The sequence below is a fragment of the Phocoena phocoena genome, chromosome 15 (genome assembly GCF_963924675.1).
Source record: "Phocoena phocoena chromosome 15, mPhoPho1.1, whole genome shotgun sequence".
NCBI lineage: Eukaryota > Metazoa > Chordata > Mammalia > Artiodactyla > Phocoenidae > Phocoena > Phocoena phocoena.
Window position 1 is genome coordinate 66,793,111 of NC_089233.1, and position 26,919 is coordinate 66,820,029.

Here is a 26,919-nt window from a genome sequence, read left to right on the forward strand (position 1 = left end):
TTGACTGAAAAATCTGGGACCTAGAGTAAACCCTTTCCTTTGTCTCCCTTTCCTACTTAGAGCATACCCTTCTTCTGTCTTTTTCTATTCTGGAACATGAAATGTAGAAGGTTCCCTCATGCTGTGAGTGTACCAAATTTGATTATTTTATCCCCTTGCACGATGATCATCTGCCCCAGCTCTACTCTGGGCTTCTGAGGGCTCTTTTGGGGAGGTGCTCAGAGAGCTGCTTCCCAGGGTCTGCCTTTCCTACCTGATCTCACTAAGAGGCTATTTAGGACATTCTCAAGACATTTAAATGTTTTTTTTCCTCAGTCTTCTCAAGGCAATATATTTACAGCTTCTTTATCTTGCTATGTAGGGTAAATATGTATTTTACTAAGTTTTATTAGTTTGCAACAATATAGTTTGACTTGTAATTCTCTTTTGTCTTTTCAGGTGCCATTTGGATAGTCCTTTAGCGGCACGATGTACTCTGAGTGGAGGTCGCTGCATTTGGTGATTCAGAATGATCAGGGCCACACCAGCGTGCTACACAGCTATCCAGAGAGCGTTGGGCGAGAGGTGGCCAATGCGGTGGTTCATCCTCTCGGGCAGGCCTTAGGTACCCTTTCAGCGGCTGGTGGTGAGAGTTTGTTGAAAACTGACAAAGAAGTAAGTGTTTTTTCATTTCATTCTACTCTGTGAAAATATAAGTTTGTTACAGAATAATTTGTCTAGCCTTGTCTTTTTAAGTGGATTTCTGCTCAGTGTAGTGTGACGTCTTAATTTGACCATATTTGGGTTGAGGGTCGGGGCCCAGAGTCTGTGGGAGTTATGAGGAATAGGTTGTACCATTGTGCTGTTGGGACTTCCTGCTAGCTGGACCCAGTTCTCCACTTGAGCTGTGAGCTGAGACAGAGACTCCCCTGTCAGGTCCCTTTCCCTAAGTTTTAGGCTTAGTCTTCAGATTTCCATTCAGAGGTTGTGTTTGGAAGGTCTTCATTCCTGCGTCTAGATGGCCTCTGACTGAAGGCCCATCTTGTGTTGTCTTCAGGCTACACATGTGTGCTGCACTTGAGGCTCTCCCGCTGTCTCCATCCCAGTCTACCCTTGTCTGACTTCTAGGTTTAAGAGTGCTACAGAGCAGCTAAGTCTGTATAGCTGTGAGCCCACGTGGTTGGAATGGGGGTTGTGTTTGCTGTTCCTAAAGATGAGGAGCTTTTGGAGTGGCTTGGCCTAGAGCTGGTCCTCTGTTCTTGGGTTCAGGGGACGGGGCTGAAGTTAAGTTGCCAGTGGGGAGTCATGAAGGGGCCCTGAGAATGGAGTGATACAGAGCTTGCTAGTATGAGGTCTGGCTAAGATCAGGATTAGAACTTGTCCCCTGTGCTTGAGGACGTTCATACAACCTTTAGGCTTTGGGTTTACCTGTTCCTCAGACACCGCACCGTTTTTCACTTACATTTTGATTTCTTGTGAAGGAGAGATTAGGCTTAATCTAGATATAAGACAACTCTAGTTAGGAGACTAAGGTTTATAGCTCAGGAAGTATTTTATTTACCCTCTGTAGACCAAAGAGCCTGGGTTGCCAAAGGGGAAGCCCCTCATACTGAGGAGCATTTTCTTCTCAGAGTGCCCTGGCAGAGACTTACCCCAAGGACCAGGACTTGTCCTGCACACTCTCTTCTTGGTGTCTGTAATTCCTTCTGCCCTCTCCTGGGAAGAGATGGCATGTGAGTAGATAAAGGTGCTCAGTGCAGCCCTTGTTTTTTCTCCTTTCCTACCCTCAAAAGGATATGAGAGAATAGGTCTTGAATCCAGTGTCCTCTCGAATTATACAATTGAACTATTGTGTGAATTACCAAAGATACCTTCTCCTTAGTCTTTCCTGTGATAATTAGGGACTTGCAACCTGTTTTAAAATTCTTTCTCTTGTTCAGCTAAATCCCACCCCCTCCATACCCCTTCCCACCTCATTTGTCACAGCTTCACTGTGTTTTTATAGTCACTTTTAACATTTATTGCTGTTATATGTTACTTTCTATTATATTATATTGTTGTTATGTATTTTCTACCCTTAGCCTTTGTAGTTCTGAGGTTAGAAATTTCAGTACATGTATTTATCTTGTTAGATTCAGCTTTAGTTTTAAGCTATTATAATCTTTTTTTAAATTATTTTATTTATTTATGTTTGGCTGCGTTGGGTCTTCGTTGCTGTGCGCGGGCTTTCTCTAGTTGTGGCGAGCAGGGTCTACTCTTCATTGCGGTGCATGGGCTTCTTATTGGGGTGGCTCCTCTAGTTGTGAAGCACAGGCTCTAGGCATGCGGGCTTCAGTAGTTGTGGTGCACGGGCTTCAGTAGTTGTGGCTCACAGGCTCTAGAGCGCAGGCTCAGTAGTTGTGGTGCACGTAAGTGCTCCACGGCATGTGGGATCTTCCGGGACCAGGGCTTGAACCCGTGTCTCCTGCATTGGCAGGCGAATTCTTAACCACTGCGCCACCAGGGAAGCCCAAAGCTGTTATAATCTTTTTGAATCCTGAATTTCTATTTAACAAGTTAGTTGTTTTTTTTTAGCTTTGTGATATCTACAAATGGTCAGCATGTAATCTGTTTTTCTCCAAGTTAAAATCTTGGCAGAGACTTTGGCATGCTATTGGGCATCTTCTTCCAAAATGATCTTGGTACAGTAATCCACTGCTATTCTCCCATGTTATTTTGACCAGTTACAAATCCAACCATTCTACCTCCTTCTGGGCTGTATCTTTCCATCTTGTCCACAAGGACCAAATTTCTTGTTAAAGCCCAGTTCCCCTTTTGCCAGAGAAGGCTGTTAATGGCATGGTGAGAATAGCTTTAGATTTCTGGTTGGAAGACCAGGGATCAGATTTTCAGCTCCAGCATTTCCAAACGAGTGCCATGGTCCAAATTGCTTAATTTGCTAAACTTCAGTTTTCTTATGTATGAAATGAGGATGGGGACTTCCCTGGTGGTCCAGTGGTTAAGACTTCACGCTCCCACTGCAGGGGGTACACATTTGATCCCTAGTTGGGGGACTAAGATCCCACGAGCCATGCAGTGTGGCCAGAAAATAAAAATAAAAAATAAAAATAAAGTGAGGATAGTTTACCCTCTCACACCAGTTATTTTGATGTTTAGATAATATTTATGAAAGTACCTCAGAAACTGGTTTTAAATCAGTGCCAGGTTTCTACATTTGTCAGCTGCCTTCATAGTAACCCTCTTAATGAATGAAGCTTGTCTGGCATGACTTGTTCTTTTTGAGCAGGCTGGTTCTCAGTGACCCTGCTTCCCTTTCATAAGTGCTCACTGATCATCTGCTTAGTAATTTGTCCCAGAGTTTTGTCTGGAATTCACTTAAACTTTCCAGTCTACATTATCTGGAATATAGTTTCATCCTCTTTTGCAAATTAGGCCATTTCCCCTTTCTCATTGTGCCTTATTCGTTCATGACTGCAAGCAGTGGGTCAGCAGTCTCTTAGGCACCTTCTCTTGGACCCTGTGATTCAGACAGGTCAGGAGGCTGGAACTCGTTTAGTGCAGCCAAGTGCCTTTTTAAGATCTTACCCAGCTTCAGTCCCTTCTGACCTCTGTTTGTTCTTGGCCTTCCATTTAAAATATTGTTTTCTTTGCCAATGAAAATAGTCACAAAATAAGAGTTGGGCAGTTCATCTTCCTTCTTGTTGTTTGTTAAAGTTGCATAATCTGGAAATGGAATATAATTAAATTTATGTAAGTGATTTGCTAAATGACACACATACCTGCATGCAAATTAAGTGGAGAAAAATATCTAAAATTTTCTATTTCTGTGCCTCCGATCTCTATGGAAAATCAAGATGACCTGTACTTTTTATTTTACAGAGCAAACAATAATAATATTTAAGGAGTGAAAGCCAACATAGGCTTAATTAGAAATAACTAATTTATTTTCTTCTTAAATCTTTTGCTTAGGAAACGTTGTCTATGTCTTTTTTTTTTTTTTTGCGGTACGCGGACCTCTCACTGTTGTGGCCTCTCCCGTCGCGGAGCACAGGCTCCGGACGCGCAGGCTCAGCGGCCATGGCTCACGGGCCCAGCCACTCCGCAGCATGTGGGATCTTCCCAGACCGGGGCACAAACCCGTGTCCCCTGCATCGGCAGGCAGACTCTCAACCACTGCACCACCAGGGAAGCCCCCTGATTATGTCTTATACATGGAAAGTACATTCTGTAGAATTAATCTGATGTATGTTGAGATGAATATACTTCAGTTGAGAGGTTTTTGACAATAAGAGGTTAACATTTTAAATCAATCTACTGATATACAGATAGGAATGTGTAATAATTCTATATGTATATTTTCTTCTGTTTAGGTAAAATGGACCATGGAAGTAATTTGCTATGGACTGACCCTTCCATTGGACGGAGAGACTGTAAAATATTGTGTTGATGTATATACTGACTGGATTATGGCTTTAGTGTTGCCGAAAGATTCTATTCCATTGCCAGTCATTAAAGAGCCTAATCTATATGTTCAAAGTATACTAAAACACCTGCAGAATCTTTTTGTACCAAGGTAAGCTATACTAGTCTATCTGGCCTGTTATTAGGATCATAATAAACTACTCATCAGTGTTACTATTTTATATATAGGAACTGATTTCATTGTTAGACCTTTGAACAGTAACTTTCATTACTTGTTCAGTTAAAGAGTGTGTTAATATGAATGAGAGAGATGGGCTTATGTAATGTTTACTAGGACTTTTTAACAAGTGTGTGTTCATTTTAACGGCTTTTGGCTTTGCTTCTAAGATCTGATAGCTATTAGATGTTAAAATACTGTGACCCCTTTCCCTTCCAGTCAAAAAAACCCATACTTTTGCCTAACATAATTCTTGTCTCCACTTAAGCTAATGGCGACTAAGCCATCTACCTTAAAATGAATCTTTCTTATGAGAGAATGAAGACATTGAAGTAAGCAGATTTGAAATTATAGGCACATTTGTAGTAGACCAAAAGAATACTCTTGACAGTTTGTTACTGAGTTTTTCCCCTATCTCTGCGGCAGAGACCTTAAATATTGTAATGTAAGATTGCCTTACTTGTGCCTAAAACATTTTTTTCCCATTCTAAAAGAATTATATGTCACTATAAAGAATTTTGGAAATATAGAAAATAATGGAGAAGAGAGCATTAGTTGCCTACCTATTTGTAGGGATTTCCTTTGAGAAAAATCTGTTTTCAGCTGTTTTTTTGTCTGTGGAAGGGGCAAGTGGGCTTCCCTCCTTTTGGAAAAGTTCTGGTTAGGGGTTTTGATCATCAGATGATGAGGACTTTGAATCATCCAAAAACCAGCCCTGTAAATTTTAACTTTTTAAATTTAGAAGGAAGATTACTTTGGAAAAATCTGAATTAAAAAAGAGGAATCTCCATTAAGAGCTCTGGTCTATAGGATCATTTGTACAAACATACCTCAAGATATTGCAGGTTTGGTTGCAGACCACCACAATAAAGCGATCATTGAAATAAAGCAAGTCACATGAATATTTTGGTTTCCCAGTGCGTAAAAGTTTTTATACTATACTGTAGTCTGTAAATATGCAATAGCATTATGTCTAAAAAAACAATTACATATCTTGATTAAAAAATACTAGCATTGCTGAAAAATGCTAACCATCTGAGCCTTTAGTGAACTGAAATCTTTTTGCTGGTGGAGGGTTCTGCCTCAATGCGATGGCTGCTGACTGATCAGGGTGGTGGTTGCTGAAGCTTGGGTGGCTGTGGCGATGTGTTAAAATAAGACAGCAGTGAAGTCTGCCACATTGATTTACTCTTCAGTTCATGAACGATTTGTCTGTAGCATGCAATGTTGTTTGATAGCATTTTACCTACAGTAGTTCTTTCAAAATTGGAGTTAATCCTCTCAGACCCTGCTGCTGCTTTATCAACTAAGTTTATGTAATATTCTAAATTCTTTGTTGTTATTTCAATAATTTTCACAGCATCTTCACCGGGAGTAGATTCCATCTCAGGAAACCACTTTCTCTGCTCATCCATCAGAAGCAACTCCTCTTCCATTAAAGTTTTATTATGAGATTGCAGCAATTCAGTCACATCTTCGTGCTCCACTTCTGATTTTAGTTCTCTTATTATTTCTGCCACATCTGCATTTACTTCCACCACTGAAGTCTTGAGCCCCTCAAAGTCATCCGTGAGGGTTGAAATCAGCTTCTTCCAGACTCTTATTAATATTGATGTTTTGATCTCTTCCCATGACATAAATATTCTTAATGCTATTTAGAATGGTGAATCCTTGCCAGAGGGTTTTCAATTTCCTTTGCGCAGATCCATCAGAGGAATCGCTGTCTGTGGCAGCTATAGTCTTAAGAAATGTATTTCTTAAATAATAAAACTTGAAAGTCGGAATTGATCCGTGGGCAGCAGAATGGATTTTGGGTTAGCAGGCAAACATTAATCTTGTTGTACATCTCAGTGTTGACTGAAAAAAATGCACAGTCGAAAAGTTGAGAATTATGTTATATTCGGCGGACTTACTGAAGACTATAGCCCGGATACTGTTTCTCAGTTCTGAGGGGCTGTTCTAGAGAGGTAAGGGAGGAGCGAGGATGTATAGGAGTTTTGCTGGGAAAAAAACAAAACTGTGTAGTGGAACATCAAAAGATTACTGCTAATCAAAAAACAGACATCTCAAGTTAATGATTTTAGTGCCTTTCTGTGTATGGGAAGCTGCAAGAGTTTGGGATCATTGAAATTATTCCTTTGGTATGCATCTTAACTACCTAGGGCCACTATTTTCTTTCTCTCTGTCCTGAAGTCCCCTCAGGGTGCACCATGGGGGTGGGGGGGCAGCTGCAGTGGCTGATGGCTTTATGGCCACAATATTGTTTGTTTACTGAAATGGCAGGTGACATTCTTTGTCCACATCCATTAGAGCTCTTGGATGACCCAGGTGCATTGTTAATGAGCAGTAATATTTTGAAAGGCATGTTTTCTTCTGAGCAGTAGGTCTCACCAGTGGGCTTAAAATGTTGTAAACAGATGTGCTGGCATCCAGGCTTTATTTCATTTATATGGCACAGGCAGAGTAGATTTAGCATAATTTTTAGGGGCCCTAGGATTTTCAGAATGGTGAGTGAGCATTGGCTTCAACTTGAAGTCACCAGCTGCATTAGCCCCTAACCAGAGAGTCAGCTTGACCTTTGAAGCCAGGAGTTGACTTCTCTCTAGCTATGAAAGTCCTAGATGGCATCTTCTTCCAATAGAAGGCTGTAGGCTGTTTTGTCTCCATTGAAAATCTGTTGTTTAGTGTGGCCACTCTAATTATCTTGGCAAGATCTTCTGGATAACTTGCTACAGCTTTTACATTAGCAGTTGCCGCTTCATCTTGCACTTTTTTTTTTCTTTTAAATGGAGACATTTCCTTAAACTTCATGAACCAGCCTCTGCTGGCTTCAGACTTTCCTTCTGCAGCTTCCTCACTGCTCTCAGCCTTTATAGAACTGAAGAGAGTTAGGGGCTTGCTCTGGATTAGGCTTTGGCTTAAGGCAGTGTTGTGGCTGCTTTGATCTTCTATCCAGACACTAAAACTTTCTTCATATCAGTAGTAAGCCTGTTTCTCTTCGTATCATTTGTGTATTCACTGGAGTAGCACTTTTGATTTCCTTCAAGAACTTTTCGTTTGCATTCACAATTTGGCTAATTGGTGCAAGAGGCCTAGCTTCCAGCCTGTCTTGGCTTTTGACTTGCCTTCCTCACTAAGCTTAATCATTTCTACCTTTTTACAATGTTGTGTTAGATTCTGGTGTACAGCAGTGATTCAGTTTTTTGTATATATATATGTACACACGCATACATATATAAACACACACATATATATGTATATTCTTTTTCAGATTCTTTTCCATTATAGGTTATTACAGGGTACTGAATATGGTTCCCTGTGCTATAAGGTAGGTCCTTGTTGTTTCTAGCTTTTGATTTAAAGTGAGAGACATGATTCTTCCTTTCACTTGAACACTTAGAGGCCATTGTAGGGTTATTAAATGGCCTAATTTTAATATTGCTATCTCTCAGGGAATAGGGAGGCCTGAGGGGAGAGAGAGAGCAGGAAAATGGCTGGTCGGTCGGTGGAGCAGTCAGAACACACACAACATTTATCAGTTAAGTTCCCTGTCTTATATGGGCGTGGTTTGTAGTGCCCCAAAACAATTACAATCACCATAACAGGTATAATAATGAAAATATTGCGAGAATTACCAAAATGTGCCACAGAGACACAAAGTGAGCAAATGCAGTTGGAAAAATGGTGCCGATAGACTTGCTCAATCAATGCAGGATTGCCACAAGTCTTCAGTTTGTAAAAAAAACTGCAATATCTGTGAAGTGCCACAGAATGAAGTGCAATACAGTGAGGTATGCCTGTAGACCCCTTATCTGGTGTGAAATGCCTGCTGTAATCTGGCCCCTAACCAGATTAGCCGCTGCTAATTCTGCGTGAGCCCTGCTCTTCGGTCAGACTCATAAATTAAACATTCTCCCAAGACTCCTTAAAGATCTTCTCCATCATTACCTACTCTTTTTCCATCCTCATCCTCGTCTCCCTGTCCTAGATGTGTCCTAGTTGTCCACATCTCTCTCTTGATGGTTCATCTTAAATTCAGCCTTACCTGATCATCCAGGCCCATAGTGATCACACCTTCTTTGAGCCTGTGTACTTCTTGTATCTCTCCAGTTTTATTGCTTATCTTTTAAAATGTGTATGTCTCATTTCCCCATCTAACCAACTTGAGGGTAGGAACTAGGTTGTATATAGTTTGGACTTCCACAGTACCTGGAGCAGTACTGGTATTACATTAGGGTGAATAAGATGCTGGTTGCTTATATTTATTGATTTCAAATAGAATTATAACAGGAAGTGATGGGAAGTAAGTGACATATTGTTTGTGGCTAAGCAGGTTCTTCTAAAATGATATAATACTTTTAATGCTTTCTTGTCATCCCATTTAGGAGACTAATTTACTAGGTTTTTTCTTAGTGCGTGGGACAGTCTCATGGATAGTACCGTCACTGTGTTTCTTTCCTCTTTGTACTCTTACCAACTCTCAGTGCTCAGTTTGTATTGATGAGAAAAATCAATGACATTTGAGTTAATTAGGCTTTTGCTTTGGCTTTTCTCTTTTGAGAAACATGACTACCTTATAAACTGTTCATCTTACTGTTTGGTAGTTAGCTTATTTTCTCAAAAGTGTGTGTGTGTGCATACTTCTGAGTGAGTGCTGAACTGAGTTCTCATGGCCAGTAATGTCTTAGGGAGCTGAATATTTTCAGTGCTAAATATTGGGAGTTATGATCTCATCTCCTATTACTGGAAGTTTCATTTTTTTTTTGATTCAGATAGTTCATAAAATTGTCATCAAGTTTACTTAGTTGTTTTTATGAAAACTAACACTCAGAATAGAGGAAACAGCCTCTACTACTTTGCTAGAGATTATGTCAGAGTGGATGTAGCCTTTCTCTTTTTGCCTATCAGTTGTTTTTTTTTTTTTGCATAATTGAGTGAAGAGTGACCCATCGTTTAAAATTGATTAGTGTCTTCATTGCTCAAATAAACTTCTTTAGAAAATGTGATGTTCTTCTAAAGCAGTGGTTGGCAAACTTTTTGTGAAGTCATATAGTAAATATTTTAGCCTTTGTGGGCCATACGGTGTCTGTCACAACTATTCAACTCTGCTGGTGTAGGGAAGCAGCCATAGATGATATATAAATAAATGAGCATGGTTGTGTTCCAATAAAACTTTATTTACAAAAACAGATAGCAGGCCAGATTTGACCCATTGGCCATACATAATTCACCACCCCATGTTCTAGAACAGTTTTCTGAAGTTCACAAGTTGCTTTTGAAAATATTAAGGGGAAAGGAATATTTTTGGTGTTTAGACCTTTCTGTTTATTTTTCAGTAAAGATTACCTTGTTTCTCTTAGCTGTAGAAACTTGGACACTGCTCTTAAATTTAGGCTGTCTGAGTGAGGCTACAGTACCTAAGGAGCAGATGTTTCCTTTTCTGCCACTGGGCAGGTGGTACCTAGAAGGGGTGGGTAGGCCTGGGTTACCATTTGGGAGGCTTCTAATGTCATTGCCATCTTGCAAGAGTGTCACCCCCAGGACTGCTAGTGGTATTTTTATTTCTTATTCTGGGTTCCCTCTTACATGGCTACATGAGGTTTGGGGCTGTTATGTATTTCTTACTCTTTAGTAGCCAGAGCAACAGACACAAGCTTGAGCCTCATGGCTTCCCATGGACTGGATTCACATCAAACTGAACATGGGACATCTTCCTGCTCTTGGGGACTCTTGGCTTTTCCTAAGTGAATGTCTCATCATTTTACTTTAGATCTGACTTCTTTAGGGAAAACTTAAGGTTGTCATTTTTTTTGCAACTCCAGTGTAAGTTTCTGGTTTTCTGGGTCATGGCCCAGAATCTGAGAATCTTTATTCTAAGGTTGTGATGGGAGTTCTAAGGGCACTCACTTCAATTTCTGGATTTCTTGAGGCAGCTCTGCGATTCCCTACTCTCATTCAGACATGTTTTATGAATTTGTAACATGAGTCATAATATATAGAAACTTGGCCTCAAGATTTACTTCAGTAGTATTAGTTACTTGTCTTGGGTTTCACATGAGAACTCTGGAGGGCAGTTCAGCATTTGCTGGTTCAGTGGGTTTACTACGATTCTTGAAATTCTCAAGGTGATCCACTTTGGACAGTGGGGATAAGGGCTGGAGCTTGGACCTGATATTGATCTAATTCTGTTGGAGAAAAATGGTCCTGTGGACTAAAAAGTGTTATAAAACTGTTCTTCGGGAGTATCTTGGGTACCTTTGGAGCCCCCATCTTGGGTTATGTTGCCTTTTTTTTTGTAGAGCAGCAGTAGCAGGTGCTCATTTCTGAGGCAATTGCCTCTATATCTCGTCAGTTTTGGGGATCTGTTAGGATATTCCATTCTGTAGGCTCTTCTGTAGCAGACATTAGCTTCAGAGGGACTTGTGAGCACTATGAAATCACATGCAGAATTCTTGTAAATGTGTGTTTAAAATTTTTTAAAAGAATACAAAGGTCATTCTGCTGTGTGAGCAGCGGAAGTGGCTGTGGGTATTTACTCATTCATTCAGCAGAAACCTATTGAGTATCTGTTGTATGCGCCAGGCATATTTCACACTTAGAAAATCTAGAGGTGAAGTTTATTTTCTATTATCCTCTAAAAATCTAGAGGTGAAGTTTACTTTCTATTATCCTCTATCTCCCCAGGAGCTCTTCAGGCTTTTTAAGAGTGGTAGGCTGAGATCCCAGAGGGCCAAACTGTATGATGAGGAAGTAGCTTTGAACTGAAGAGGGTGCACCTAATTCTGTCTGCTGATGCTGTTAGGGAGTATCATTGGGTCATTGCTTGCTGTGTCCAAAAGTCGCCTGTCCTTAACTGTTGCATTCTCTCCTCAAGGCTTGTCAGTGATGTCTGTCTGTCTTCTTCAGACAGGAACAGGGCTCCAGTCAGATCCGACTATGCTTACAGGTCCTGAGAGCCATTCAGAAACTGGCCCGTGAGTCATCCATTATGGCCCGAGAAACCTGGGAAGTCTTACTGTTGTTTCTTCTGCAGATTAATGACATACTTTTAGCACCACCAACTGTTCAAGGTTTGTTAATTTTTTTTCTAATTTATTTCTGAGCTCCAAATGCTGTTTACTTTTAGACTTAATGAGTAGTAGACTCTGTGGGGATTTAAATTTTGGCACTACAGTTGACAAACCAAGATGAACAGTTCTTAGAATGGAAAACCCTCAAAGGCACAATGGAAAGTTATGTTACCTTCAGTGATGATTTTGCTAATATAGTGAGGGGCTCAGTGAATTAGTGCATGTTTGATAATGACAGTAACAGTAGCTTGTTCAGTATATTAGGATAGAGCCTATATACGAAACAACTCATGTACCTGATTACAAAGTAGTTATCCAGGTAGACTCTGAAAACTTGATAGCTAGAAGATATTTTGTTTAGCAAATGAACCCTACAGAATCTTAAAGTGTTCTGTTTGGAAGTATGACAGTATGTCATTCATTGCCTAGCCATTAAAAAGCCTCCAATTTTATAAGATTTTAGAGGGTATTTTAGACATCCTGCTTTGTATGCACAGTATACACAGACAATAAGTTGATATTCTAGTTCCAAGTTCCCTTATTGCTTATTCATCTGTGTAGTCCTTTGCTAACACATGTGAGTGTGCTTGTGCTCTCACACAAATGCAGTGTCCAGGAAGATATCTTAAAAAAACCCCTAGAATTTTAGTGTTGCAAGGGACCCCATAATAGGAATACCCTGTCTGGTATTGATGATAGCTGGCCAGACACAGATAGTGTGTCTCTCTGCTACACACTCCCCATGGCAGGGATTTCAGCACCATAAGGCAGGCAGTCCATCCACTTCTGGGACTTATTATTGTTGAAACTTCATCTTTGCCCATTTGAAATAGGAATCCTTAGAACTTTTCCTTCTCGTCCCAAGTTTGTCTTTTGGAGCTATGCAGAGTACAGACCACTGCTGTTCTTCCTAGTTCCAGGGCTTGGAACAGAGGAGCCGCTCTGTTTTCATGGTTGAGGCTCTGTCCTGCCCAGTACCAGTCCTTCGGCTCCCTTCTTTGTCTCCTTCTCCCTTGAAGGGTCGCTTTCAAACACCTGAAGCATTTTATAGCAAAGTTTAGAGGTAAAAAGTCTCGGGTATTTGTTCTGATTCCTTTACTTATTGGCTGTGTGAACTTGGGCAAGTTACTTAAATTTCCTGAACCTGTTTTCTCATCTTCAAAATGGGTATAATCGGTAATTGGTAAGAGATTATAAATACCTATCCTGCAGAATTAATGTGTATGAGCTATGTGCACAGAAACTGACTCATAGCAGTCGTTCATTATAGACACTCATCCTTTCCTTTCTTCCCTCTGTACTCCTTGTCCCACTGCTGGAAGATTAAGATCTGCAATACGAACCGAGCAGGGCCACTTGAAAACTTTCAAAGTGATAATGGGTTGATATATCCATGATTTCCTTCATAGGAGCTTCTAAGAATAGTTTTTTGTTCTCTCTGTTAAGTGATTATTTGAAAGTCAAAACTTAACATTGCAGTTATTTTAAGTTTTTGACCAGTTCTCCCAAGTCAGTGAATTAAAGATTCTGCTTTACAAATAAGTATGCCAAAGATGTTTTCTTTTTGTTGGTAAGGTGGCATTGCTGAGAATCTAGCAGAGAAGTTGATTGGTGTTCTCTTTGAGGTTTGGTTACTAGCTTGTACTCGGTGCTTCCCAACACCTCCTTACTGGAAAACAGCCAAGGAGATGGTGGCTAACTGGAGGCACCACCCGGCAGTGGTGGAGCAGTGGAGCAAGGTCATCTGTGCGCTCACTTCAAGGTAAGTTATCATCATCCACTTGCCTTCCTTCATCTGTCTGACCTTGGGTAGCTTTCCCCTAGTTCTGTGTCTTTCTGGGATTCACAGAGTACATGGTAAAAAGTCTCTATTCTGTGTCTCTCGTTACTGTACTTTAGACAGAGAATCAAACCACTTTTTAAAAATAGATGTGTCAGTTTGGCTAGTGCCTGTCTAATCTAAAACATTTTAGATTAAGCAGGTTTTGGAGAGGCAGATAAATTCTGAGCCCTACCACTCCCACCCCCAAAATCCCACTCTTATTCTGATTATTAAAATATTCATGATCATTATTTTTAAAAAACAAACCAAAGAAAGGTATAACAGAAAGAGTTAAGTTCACCAGAAGTCTTATTATATATGTTTATACATTATTTTACAGAAATAGGACCATACTATAATGTTCTCCTGTGTAACCAAAGTAGGCAGTATTTTATTATAATAATTTAACTTTTTTTTTTTTTTTTAACCATTTATATATAATGCCATCACTGTTCTGTGAATAAACTGTTAGGCTTCATTTTTTTCAGACTTGTTTTTTTCATTTCTTTTAATATGACTCTAAAAGTTGAGCATTCTTTTTTTTTTTTTACTTATTTACTTATTTATTTTTGGCTGTGTTGGGTCTTCGTTGCTGCGTGCAGGCTTTCTCTAGTTGCAGCGAGTGGGAGGCACTCTTCGATGAGGTGCACAGGCTTCTCATTGCGGTGGCTTCTCTTGTTGCGGAGCAAGGACTCGTGGCATGTGGGCTCTAGAGCACAGGCTCAGTAGTTGTGGCGCACGGGGTTAGTTGCTCCGTGGCATGTGGGATCTTCCCGGATCAGGGCTCGAACCCTTGTCCCCTGCATTGGCAGGCGGATTCTTAACCACTGCGCCACCAGGGAAGCCCTGAGCATTCTTTTTTAAACATAATCACAATACCATTTATCACACCTAAACAAAATGTTAATAGTTTGTTAATATTGGTTAGCTGTTGAGTGTTCAGATGTCCCTGAATGTCTCAATTTTTTTTATAGTTGATTCCATTGAATCAGAACACAAACAAGGTTTGGACATTGTATTTAGTTGACATGTTTCTTAAGCCTATTTTAAACTGTAGGTTACTGTTCTCTCATATTTATTTCCTTGCAGTTTTTTTGTTGAACTGGATTGTTTGTCTTATAGAATGCTTCACATTTTGGATTTTTCTGATTATGTCCTAGTTGTGTTAATTAGCATGTTCCTCTGTCCCCTGTATTTCCTGTCGACTGGTGGTTAGATCTAGAGACTTGATCTGATTCAGATTTGATTGGGGTTGGGGTAGTGGTGGAGGTGAGAACAGATCATTCGTAGGTGGTATCATGTATTAGAAGGTAGACTGGTCATTCTGAGAGTTAATAAATGTTTATCTCTTTATCATCGTTTAAACTAAGATGAAGGTTTGGAATATTCTATTGATTCTGGTATATCTTTGTGAATGTCAATATTATGAATCTATTTTTAAATAATATATCATTTTATCTTGATTATAAAAGCAATACATGCTTATAATAGAAAACTTGGAAGATGTAGGGGGAAATATCCATCACTTACAAATAACCAAAGTTTGAATGTATTTTTCCTGTTTTCTCTTTTTTAAAAAATAAATTTGAGATTATTTGATATAGTATTATCTGCTTTTTTATTTGTTGTCTGATTCTTGTCCCAGTAATTACATGTACCTTTTTTCTTCTTAAATAGATCTCAAGATCATTTTTTAATGGCTTTATAGTTTTTCATTTTATAAATGGAATTATAATTCATTTAATAATTTCCCTGCTGTTTTGATATTTAAGTTTTTCCCTGTGTTTTAAAAATATTGTTGATATGTGAGTACTTTATACATAGTCTTTGTGTATATTCTGGTTATTTTATTAAGACATAATCTTTAGATTACATAGCTATAATATAATAGATTATAATCTATTCTAATTATAATAGGTTAATAATTGGGTCAAAGGGCTTTGAACAGTTTTAATACATTTGGAATATTACTATTTAGTTAAGTAATTGAATTGTCAAGTTCATTTTATGGCACACACACCATAAATTCTAAACTTCATTTAAAGTTATATAGCAGTTATTATGAATAGATTATAGCTTAGTTGTGTTGAAGGCATTTGCAGTGCGATGAATCTTTTAAAAATAATTTAAAGAATTTATTATTTATATTGCATGACTATGTAATCAACATAAGCATAATTGTGTATTATTATATGATTTGTTATTTGCAATTTTAAAGTAAACTTTTAGGTAATTTTTAATTTTATAAAGTAATATTTGATTTGTAATTTATGTTATATATTATAAAAGTATATTATGTATATATTATATACACCATTGTATGTTACATGTTATACATATTATAATGTGATATACAAGATATATTGTAAATTTTATATGAGATATAATATTTAATTTATAAAATCACTTATTTGATAATTATAATAAAATCATATAAGTAAAATAAAATTACAGTTAAATAAATTTATAAAATGATAAAGAAGTTTTATAAGTAAATAAAATAAATTTATAAATTATATAACTTAAAAATATATGAACTAAATTATAAATAACATTAATTATTTAAAAATAGAAATACATGTTTTAAAAAATCCTTTACAAAACTGGAAATCCTCTTCCAGTTTATCCATTTTATAAACAAGGGTTTTCATTTATTTTATTCACTTCAGTGAGGTATAATACAAGTTTCATCTATTTTCTCTTATCATATTTCTCTTAGTATATTTTAATGTTTGAATGTATTTTCCATTCTGTTACAAAATGAACTTGCTGGTATGATTTTTTTTATTTTCTAGATTGCTACGCTTTACATATGGTCCTTCATTTCCTCCATTTAAAGTTCCCGATGAAGATGCCAGTCTGATCCCTCCTGAAATGGATAATGAGTGTGTTGCACAGACATGGTTTCGCTTTTTACATATGTTAAGGTACTGTTGTTGTTGTATTTCATGTGGTCTTTACGCAGTGAGTGTCTTAGGGCAGGAACGGTGCTATAACTCCTTGTTAGAGTTCACAGTGTGGCTGTTAAGCCCAGTCATCATATGGAGCCAAATTGGACAACACACACATCTACATCATGTGCCCCTGCTCTCCCTGTCCCAGCAGGGTCAGGCTGTCCTCAGCTGCTCTTGGGCCACACTCTCTAGAGGCTTGTTCCCTGCAGTAGGTGCAGCATTTGTTCTCTTGCCTGTTGGTGCAGCTTGGATGATGATCTCTCTCCCAGGACTTTGTCACATTCTGTGGGGACTGGAGACTAGCTTGTTCCTCTCTATGACCAGCACTGAATGGTCCGTCTGGCTCTCAGGACCTCTCCTTTAGTAGCGTGGTTTAAAATTTCACTGAGGGTACACCATAAAATTTCACAGAGGGGCAAATTGCTAAAAGTAATACTTCATGCTCTTTCTTTTTTTATAGTAATTCTATTCAATTCAATTTCATTGCTTCCTACCTTTCTCTCTACTAGGCCCATCCTTGTGCTCTGTGGAACTTTGGTTCTGTTGTATACTATCTTGATTTGTAAACTTTTTCCTTGCATATCTTTTCTTTCTGGTTTGACGAGCCTCATTTTTCTTTTTGTGTATTAGTGATTCTAAATTACTCTGTATGACCTGTTGATAAGTTCGGGATCTTAACCATTTTCTATCATGTTTTTTTCAGTTTGTATTGTGTGTTTTTCATCTTTCAGTGATTTTAGTTTATTTTTTTAAATCTGTCTTTTTCTGTGATTATTTTCTGTTTCCTTTAAGATTAGAAAGTCTTCCTTTGTTTTTTGATCAGATAGATATTCACCTATGATTTCTTCTGACTTTGTTTCCTTTGTGCCATTAAGTTCCTTTATATATATGGATTTTGTCTTTGGGTCGCATATTATTCCATTGATCTTTTAATTCATTCTTATAGGAGATTAACACTTTTAATTATTTTAACCTTATAATAGTTATTGATATTTGGTGGGACTAATATCTTTTTCCCTAAAACATTTCTTGGAATATTTTAAAAAATCTCTTCTTGCCTGTTTAACATTTTAGATGAATTTTAGAATCCATTTGACATGTTACAAAACACAAGTGAACAGAAGAACCTCACATCACAAAACCTTTTGGGGTTTGGAGTGTGTGTTAATTAGGGTAAGGAACATGTCCTCCTTTAGCAGATGAACCTGAAAATCTTAGTGGCTTAGTACAGTATGTTTCATAAAGTCTTGGGTAAGGAGCAGCTCTGCTTAGGTAGTTGTTCAGGGACCCAGGCTGGCAGAGTCTGTGCCATCTTCAACATGTGGCTTTATGAGGGCCTTAACTTTGTAGGCAGTGCCTCTGTATCTGGCTAGAAGATGGAAAAGAGAGAGAGCAAGGAAAATTGTGTGGAAGGTTTTCATGGACCAGCTCCTGAACTGTGATGTAGATCACTGCTACCCATATTCCATTGGCTGGAACTCAAACATATGCCACACTTAATTGCAAGAGAACATAGGAGGAAAAGAGAAGCTAGTGAACATCTAACCAGACTCTGCCAAAGATGAGAATTGCATTAAGCTTGTATTTATATTTAGGAACAGCTGACATCTTAATATATTGTGTTTGCTTTTCTAAGAGTAGGTATTTTTCTTTTTTAGAATCTTATTTAATTAATTAATTTATTTAGGTTGTGTTGGGTCTTCGTTGCTGTGCATGGGCTTTCTCTAGTTGAGGCAAGTGGGGGCTACCCTTCATTGCGGTGTGCAGGCTTCTCATTGACATGGCTTCTCTTGTTGCAGAGCACAGGCTCTAGAGCGCAGGCTCAGCAGTTGTGGCATACGGGCTTAGTTGCTCCGCAGCATGTGGGATCTTCCTGGGCTAGGGATTGAACCCATGTCCCCTACATTGCAGGCGGGTTCTTAACCACTGCACCACCAGGGAAGCCCCTAGAATCTTAAATATCTTGCAGAAGTGTTTTGTAGTTTTCTTCACAGAGATCTGCATAATTTTTTTCTTTTTACCATTATTCCTATGTATTTATTGCTGATGTTGTGAAAGGCTAACGTTTTTTCTACTGTTAAATCTTGTAAGTGGCTATTGCTGCTGTAAAGAAAATGTTTTACTTATTTTATTTTTGTATATTTTTTATATACTTGGGATTTAAAAATGCTCTGAGTATTTCACTGATTCTTTTTAAATTTCTAGATATAATGAATACATATCTGCAAATAAATGTCTCCGTTCTAGTAATTCATACTGGAATCTGTGGTAATTAATTATAAGTGCTTCGATTGCAGTAAGATCTGTTTATGAGCTCATGTTCTGCTACTTTTTTCTTTGTGAACTTGAGCAAGCAGTTTAGTCTCTCTGAGTCTCAGTCTCTTTTTAATCTATACAATGGGGATAATAATACTATCCATCTTGTTACAAGTATTGAAGAAAAAGTATGCAAAACAGTACATCTAATGCTTGAAAAGTTGCCATTGTTGTTATAATTATTTTTGTATGTGTTTTACTACATGAGGCAGAATTTCTAGAACATTGTTGAGTTAAAATGATACTGTTTTAGCATCCTTCTTTCATTCTGATTTTCATTGGAATGACTCTGTTGTCTGAAATTTTGAGTGGGATATTGGTTGTTGATATTAGATAGTTATTCTTTTCTTTGTTCCTGATTTCCTAAGCAATGAAAAAAATTTTAATTTAAAAATATAAGTAAAATTAGAAATACTACTGAATTATTTTCAAATCATATTTTGGCATCCATTTAAGCAATTAAATGTTTTTTCTTCTTTTACCTATTGATAGTATGTTAATTTTTCCCCAATACTGAATCATCCTTCATTGTTTAGAGAAAAATTCTGCTTGGTTATGGAATACTGTTCTATTGAATCATCCTTCATTGTTTAGAGAAAACTTCTGCTTGGTTATGGAATGCTATTTTAATGTTTTCCCAAATTATCTCCGTTTCTATTTTTTGACTAATTTATATTTTGGTAACTTAAATAGGAAACTACCTATCTTTTTCTATGCTCTGTTGCATGAAAGTTATATATTCCTTAAGAGTTTGTAGTTCTTGGATAATCTTTTCCTATTCCTTCACTATTAATTGATCTCTTCAGGCTCTATCTTCTTGAGCTGAAAGATTTTAGTATTTTAGTCAGGGTTTTTTTTGATATACAGAATAGGAACTTACTTAAACAAATGCAGGTGAAAAAGAGGGGTTATTGTGTGATGATAGAGCGGTCTCACTGGGCTCCAAGTAGCAGTGAACATTCAATCATGATAGGGAGGGGTCAAGGCAGCCTTGGGACAGACTGCTCTATTGTCTATCTCTTGGCTTTTTTGCTCCTCTTGTGCACATGCACTGCTCTCTTTCTCCGGCACGCTCCCCCTGAACCCCTGTTTCTTTCTCCCCAGTTTTTGGTATCAAGCAGATATGAATTTAGCAGAGCTCTGCTGGACTGAGGTGTAGTCCATTCCAAGCTTACTGCTTATTTTTCTAATTTTTGAACACAGAACTATAATCCCCAGTAGGTACTGCTTCTAGAGGCTTCTTATCTTTCCTATGCCACATAGTGGACCACAGTTCTTTGGATACAGTGTACTAACACTAGAAGCCCCTTTTCCATACATGCACACACATGCCCCTGTCCCCACTTGCAGTTATGTGAAATTCAGAGTCTGAGTAGATGGAAAAAGGTTTCAAAGGCCCAGGGCATCTATAAACCACTGATTTATGTTTCTCAGCCTAGTTTTTTTCGTCTTGAAGCTAGTGGAAGTTCTTTCCGGGTGCTGGCTGTAGGTTGACTAACAATATTACTTTGGGTTGGAAAGGCTGTTTAATGGACAGATAAGCAGACTATTTTGAGTGGAAGCCGAAATCTATTTTTTAATGGAAATGTTTAAAATTATTTACATATAAAATATACCTCAAGCCCATTGTTTTAAATACATTGAAATGGGTCTGCTGCCCTATCCTACGCATCTGCCATGCATGCTGGGGTGTTGCCCCAGGACCTTACTTCAGACATCCGTGTGGCTGACAGGGTCTTGGTGCTCCGGCCTGGTGTCAGGCCTGAGCCTCCAAGGTGGGAAAGCCAAGTCCAGGACATTGGACCACCAGAGACCTCCTGGCCCATGTGATCAGTCGGAGAGAGCTCTCCCAGAGATCTCCATCTCAGTGCTAAGACCCAGCTCCACCCAACGGCCAGCAGGCTCCAGCTTGGCTGGAGACATTCCATCGAAAAACAACAGAATACACTTTCTTCTCAAGTGCTCATAGAACATTCTCCAGGATAGATCATATCTTGGGTCACAAATCAAGGCTTGGTAAATTTAAGAAAATTGGAATTGTATCAAGTATCTTTTCTGACCACAGTGCTATGAGACTAGATATCAATTACAGGAAAAAAACTGTAAAAACTACAAACACATGGAGGCTAAACAATACGTTACTAAATAACCAAGATATCACTGAAGAAATCAAAGAGGAAATCAAAATATACCTAGAAACAAATGACAATGAAAACACGACGACCCCAAACCTGTGGGATGCAGCAAAAGCAGTTCTAAAAGGGAAGTTTATAGCAATACAGTCCTACCTCAAGAAACAAGACAAATCTCAAATAAACAACCTAACCTTACACCTAAAGCAGTTAGAGAAAGAAGAACAAAATAAACCCCGAAGTTAGCAGAAGGAAAGAAATCATAAACATCAGATCAGAAATAAATGAAAAAGAAATGAAGGAAACAATAGCAAAGGTCAATAAAACAAAAAGCTGGTTCTTTGAGAAGATAAACAAAATTGATAAACCATCTGCCAGACTCATCAAGAAAAAAAGGGAGAAGACTCAAATCAACAGAATTAGAAATGAAAAAGGAGAAGTAACAACTGACACTGCAGAAATACAAAGGATCATGAGAGATTACTACAAGCAACTGTATGCCAATAAAATGGACAACCTGGAAGAAATGGACAAATTCTTAGAAAAGCACAACCTTCCAAGACTGAACCAGGAAGAAATTGAAAATATAAACAGACCAGTCACAGCACTGAAATTGAAACTGTGATTAAAAATCTTTCAACAAACAAAAGCCTAGGACCAGATGGTTTCACAGGCAAATTCTACCAAACATTTAGAAAAGAGCTAACACCTATCCTTCTCAAACTCTTCCAAAATATAGCAGAGGGAGGAGCGCTCCCAAACTCGTTCCATGAGGCCACCATCACCCTGATACCAAAACCAAAGATGTCACAAAAAAACTACATGCCAGTATTACTGATGAACACAGATGCAAACATCCTCAACAGAATACTAGCAGACAGAATCCAACAGCACATTAAAAGGATCATACACCATGATCAAGTGGGGTTTATCCCAGGAATGCAAGGATTCTTCAGTATATGCAAATCAATCAGTGTGATACACCATACTAACAGATTGAAGGGTAAAAACCACATGATCATCTCAACAGATGCAGAAAAAGCTTTCGACAAAATCAACACCCACTTATGATAAAAAAAACTCTCCAGAAATCAGGCATAGAGGGAACCTACCTCAACATGATAAAGGCCTTATATGACAAACCCACAGCCAACATCGTTCTCAATGGTGAAAAACTGAAACCATTTCCTGTAAGATCAGGAACAAGACAAGGTTGCCCACTCTCACCACTGTTATTCAACATAGTTTTGGAAGTTTTAGCCTTGGCATTCAGAGAAGAAAAAGAAAGAAAAGGAATCCAAATCGGAAAAGAAGAAGTAAAACTGTCACTGTTTGCAGATGACATGATACTATACATAGAGAAACCTAATGATGCTACCAGAAAACTACTAGAGCTAATCAGTGAATTTGGTAAAGTAGCAGGATGCAAAATTAATGCACAGAAACCTCTTGCATTCCTGTACACTAATGATGAAAAATCTGAAAGAGAAGTTAAGGAAACACTCCCATTTACCATTGCAACAAAAAGAATAAAATACTTAGGAATAAACCTACCTAAGGAGACAAAAGACCTGAATGCAGAAAACTATAAGACACTGATGAAAGAAATTAAAGACGATATAAACAGGTGTTGAGATATACCATATTCTTGGACTGGAAGAATCAACATTGTGAAAATGACTGTACTACGCAAAGCAATCTACAGATTCAATGCAATACTTATCAAACGACCAGTGGCATTTTTCACAGAACTAGAACAAAAAGTTTTGAAAATTGTATGGAAACACAAAGACCCCAAATAGCCAAAGCAATCTTGAGAAAGAAAAACGGAGCCGGAGGAATCAGGCTCCCTGACTTCAGACTCTACTATGAAGCTACAGTAATCAGGACAGTATGGTACTGGCACAAAAAACAGACATATAGATGACTGGAACAGGATAGAAAGCCCAGAGATAAACCCACACACATATGGTCACCTCATCTTTGATAAAGGAGGCAAGAATCTACAATGGAGAAAAGACAGCCTCTTCAACAAGTGGTACTGGGAAAACTGGACAGCTACATGTAAAAGAATGAAATTAGAACACTTCCTCACACCATACACAAAAATAAACTCAAAATGGATTAAAGACTTAAATGTAAAGCCAGACACTATAAAACTCTTAGAGGGAAACATAGGAAGAACACTCTATGACATAAATCACAGCAAGATCTTTTTTGATCCACCTCCTGGAGAAATGGAAATAAAACCAAAAATAAACAAATGGGACCTAATGAAACTTAAAAGCTTTTGCACAGCAAAGGAAACCATAAACAAGATGAAAAGACAACCCTCAGAATGGGAGAAAATATTTGCAAATGAAGCAACTGACAAAGGATTAATCTCCAAAATATACAAGCAGCTCATGTAGCTCAATATCAAAAAACCAAACAACCCAATCCAAAAATGGGTGGAAGACCTAAATAGACATTTCTCCAAAGTATACATACAGATTGCCAACAAACACATGAAAAGATTCTCAACATCATTAATCATTAGAGAAATGCAAATCAAAACCACGATGAAGTATCACCTCACACCAGTCTGAATGACCATCATCAAAAAAATCTAGAAACAACAAATGCTGGAGAGGGTGTGGAGAAAAGGAACCCTCCTGCACTGCTGGTAGGAATGTAAATTGATACAGCCACTACGGAGAGCAGTATGGAGGTTCCTTTAAAAACTAAAAATAGAACTACCATACGATCCAGCAATCCCACTACTGGGCATATACCCTGAGAAAACCATAATTCAAAAAGAGCCATGTCCCACAATGTTCATTGCAGCACTATTTACAATAGCCAGGACATGGAAGCAACCTAAGTGTCCATCGACAGATGAATGGGTAAAGAAGATGTGGCACATATATACAACCATAAAAAGAAACGAAATTGAGTTATTTGTAGTGAGGTTGATGGACCTAGAGTCTGTAATACAGAGTGAATGAATTAAATCAGGAGGAAAATAAATACCATATGCTGACACATATATTTGGAATAAAAAAAATGGATATGAGGAACCTAGGGGCAGGACAGGAATAAAGACGCAGACGTAGAGAATGGAGTTGAGGACACGGGGGTGGGGAGGGAGGGGTAAGCTGGGACAAAGTGAGAGAGTAGCATGGACATATATACACTACCAAATGTAAAATAGCTAGCTAGTGGGAAGCAGCTGCATAGCACAGGGAGATCAGCTTGGTGTTTTGTAACCACCTAGAGGCATGGGATAGGGAGGGTGGGAGGGAGACACAAGAGGGAGGGGATATGGGGATGTATGTGTACATATAGTTGATTCAGTTTGTTGTACAGCAGAAACTAACACAACATTGTAAAGCAATTATACTCCAATAAAGGTGTTAAAATAAATTAATTTTAAAAATATGGAACAGAAAAGAAATAAATACATTGAAATGTATGGCTTTAGTATGTGCACGTGAACACAAACACTAATCCCAGTTTTCACATAGTTTTTTAAAAATTGGAAATGTTAATATTAAAGTAAGATTTTCTCCTTGGGTTTCTTGTTGATTTATTTATAGTTTTACCATTCCATTGCTTAATTCCAAACATATTACAAAATATCCATGTATATGTTAAAAAAATTAAAAACTAGTCTTATTTTGATTCTCATTCTCTGAATAGGCCAAGTAGGTTCATGTAAGCACACTTCTGTAAAGTAATGTTGGTGTTTGAGTCCCTAGCTTATTAAATACAGATTAATCTCCTCTCTGAATCAAAGAAATAGGCACAAACAGCCTGTTCTTAAATTAGATTGCATGCATTTTATTGCTAAAGAGATTTCTAAATGTATAATTAATTCTTGCTCTCTCTTTTGATAGTAATCCCGTGGATTTGAGTAACCCAGCCATTATAAGCTCTACTCCCAAATTTCAGGAACAGTTCTTAAATGTGAGCGGAATGCCGCAGGAATTGAATCAGTATCCCTGCCTTAAACATCTGCCTCAAATATTTTTTCGTGCCATGCGTGGAATCAGCTGTCTGGTGGATGCATTCTTAGGTGAATTTTGTATATGTTGCTAGATGTTTGAAGATAACTTTAGAGTCTAGTTTTAGAAACTTTTGTGGACAGCCGAAAGCAAAAGATGATCAGAATTGATTACAAATAATAACCTGGGAAAAATTATTTGCAACAAATGTGATAGCTAGAGGGTTTTTGTTATTATTATATAAATAGATCAAATAATGCAAAGAAAAAGAATAAGACCTGGTAGATAAATGGACAAAGACTATGAATAAATAATTTGCAAAAGAGAAAAGTGTTCATTCTCACTAGTAATCCAAGAAAATACAGATTAAAATGCATTAGGTGTCATTCTTATGTGAATCATTAGGAAGCAGTTTATACTTTTTGTGAACCATTGTTTTAAACTGTTTTTCACATGAAAAGTCAGATTTTTTTTAATCTGTTAAAAAGGCAGTGATATTTAATACCTATCATTTTCAAAAATGTTTTGTTATGTGCAATTAATGTATTACAGAGGTAATATATTAGTTCAGTTAACTTTGGCTGCCACCTAGCCAAAAGTACTAGTGGTTTAAACAAGGTAGTTTACTTTCACACGTGTTAAGCGCAGGGCTAAGCTGTATACAGGGCTGCTATAGCAGTTCCACCATTGTCAGAGACCCAAGGCCCTCCCTTCCATCTTTTGGCTCTTCATCCTTTGTGCACACTCTCGTGGGCCATGATGGCTGAAAGAGTTTCAGCTATCCTGTTCAGGAATTGGGAAGGAAGGAGCATCTACCTTTGATTCGTTCTTTTAAGGAGATTTCTTGGGGAAGACCCACCCAATAATTGCCCACTTCTCTGTGGTCAGAACATGGCCACATCTGGCTGTAAGGGAGCCTTCAAAAGGCAGTTGTTTATTCTGCGTAGCCATGTCCAACTAAAATTTGTGTTTTGTAACTCAGGAAGAAAGGACAAATTGATACTGGGAGGCAGCTAGCAGTCTCTGCTGTAGTCTGTTGTGAGCCTTCACTGGTGTTGCTTGAGGAAGATTTACTGACCACACATTTTGAATTATGAAGAATAACTCCATTTTGTCTTTCTTTAAAGGCATTTCTAGACCCCGATCAGACAGTGCTCCTCCAACACCCGTGAATAGATTGAGTATGCCTCAAAGCACTGCTGTCAATACCACCCCACCACATAACCGGAGGCACCGGGCTGTTACTGTGAACAAGGCCACCATGAAGACAAGCACAGTACGTTTTCATGACCATTGTTATACTGTATAAAATGGGCTTTTTAATCTGCCTTGCTTTTAAAAAATCCTGCTGTATTCTCAAACTTTTCATGAGTGTGGCTATATTCTTGTGTTCTTCTAATAGGTTAGTACTGCTCACGCCTCAAAAGTTCAGCACCAGACATCCTCCACCTCTCCTCTGTCAAGTCCAAATCAGACTAGTTCAGAACCCCGGCCACTGCCTGCCCCACAGAGACCAAAGGTTAACAGCATCTTGAATCTCTTTGGATCATGGTTATTTGATGCAGCATTTGTTCACTGTAAACTTCATAATGGGATAAACAGAGACAGCAGCATGACTGGTAAATATTGCTCAAGAAATACGTTGTCATTTTTTTCTTTTCTTTTTTTTCTTTTTAATCTTTCCTACCTGCAAGATTAATATGTATCTTAAAAAGCTCTCTGTCTCTGACCAAGTAGTGTCTTGTGCTTAACCCCTTCCAGCTGAAGTAATTTTGAAAGTTTCCCTACTTGTCCTTTTTATGTTCGTTCTATGAGGTTTGGCTTTTGTCTGGCTTTTGTCTAATACTTCAGGTTAGCCACGTTTTGTTAAACCAGATTCCTAGGTGACCTGGAAGTTCCCTTCATGTCAGCCAGGATAATAATATTGATATAAAGAATTAAACATAATTGACCAGAAATTTATTCATAAGAAGTGTTTTCTTAGATTTTGACAGCCATTCACTCATTACTACATATAAATA

The 26,919-nt window shown here is 38.1% G+C and overlaps 1 protein-coding gene across 2 annotated transcripts in view; it reads left to right on the forward strand.

Moving 5' to 3' along the window:
* The first annotated feature begins 444 nt into the window (after window positions 1-444).
* The window catches only part of RALGAPB (Ral GTPase activating protein non-catalytic subunit beta), a 76,870-nt gene continuing 50,395 nt past the window's right edge, over window positions 445-26,919 (forward strand). The window contains exons 1-8 of one of the 2 annotated variants that reach the window (XM_065892054.1): window positions 445-654; window positions 4,350-4,552; window positions 11,525-11,688; window positions 13,264-13,450; window positions 16,306-16,437; window positions 24,791-24,969; window positions 26,026-26,174; window positions 26,301-26,517. In XM_065892054.1, the coding sequence (XP_065748126.1) occupies window positions 469-654; window positions 4,350-4,552; window positions 11,525-11,688; window positions 13,264-13,450; window positions 16,306-16,437; window positions 24,791-24,969; window positions 26,026-26,174; window positions 26,301-26,517 (1,417 nt within the window). In that variant the 5' untranslated portion in view covers window positions 445-468. The remainder of the gene's footprint in view (window positions 655-4,349; window positions 4,553-11,524; window positions 11,689-13,263; window positions 13,451-16,305; window positions 16,438-24,790; window positions 24,970-26,025; window positions 26,175-26,300; window positions 26,518-26,919) is intronic. The other variant, XM_065892053.1, reaches the window with a different exon arrangement.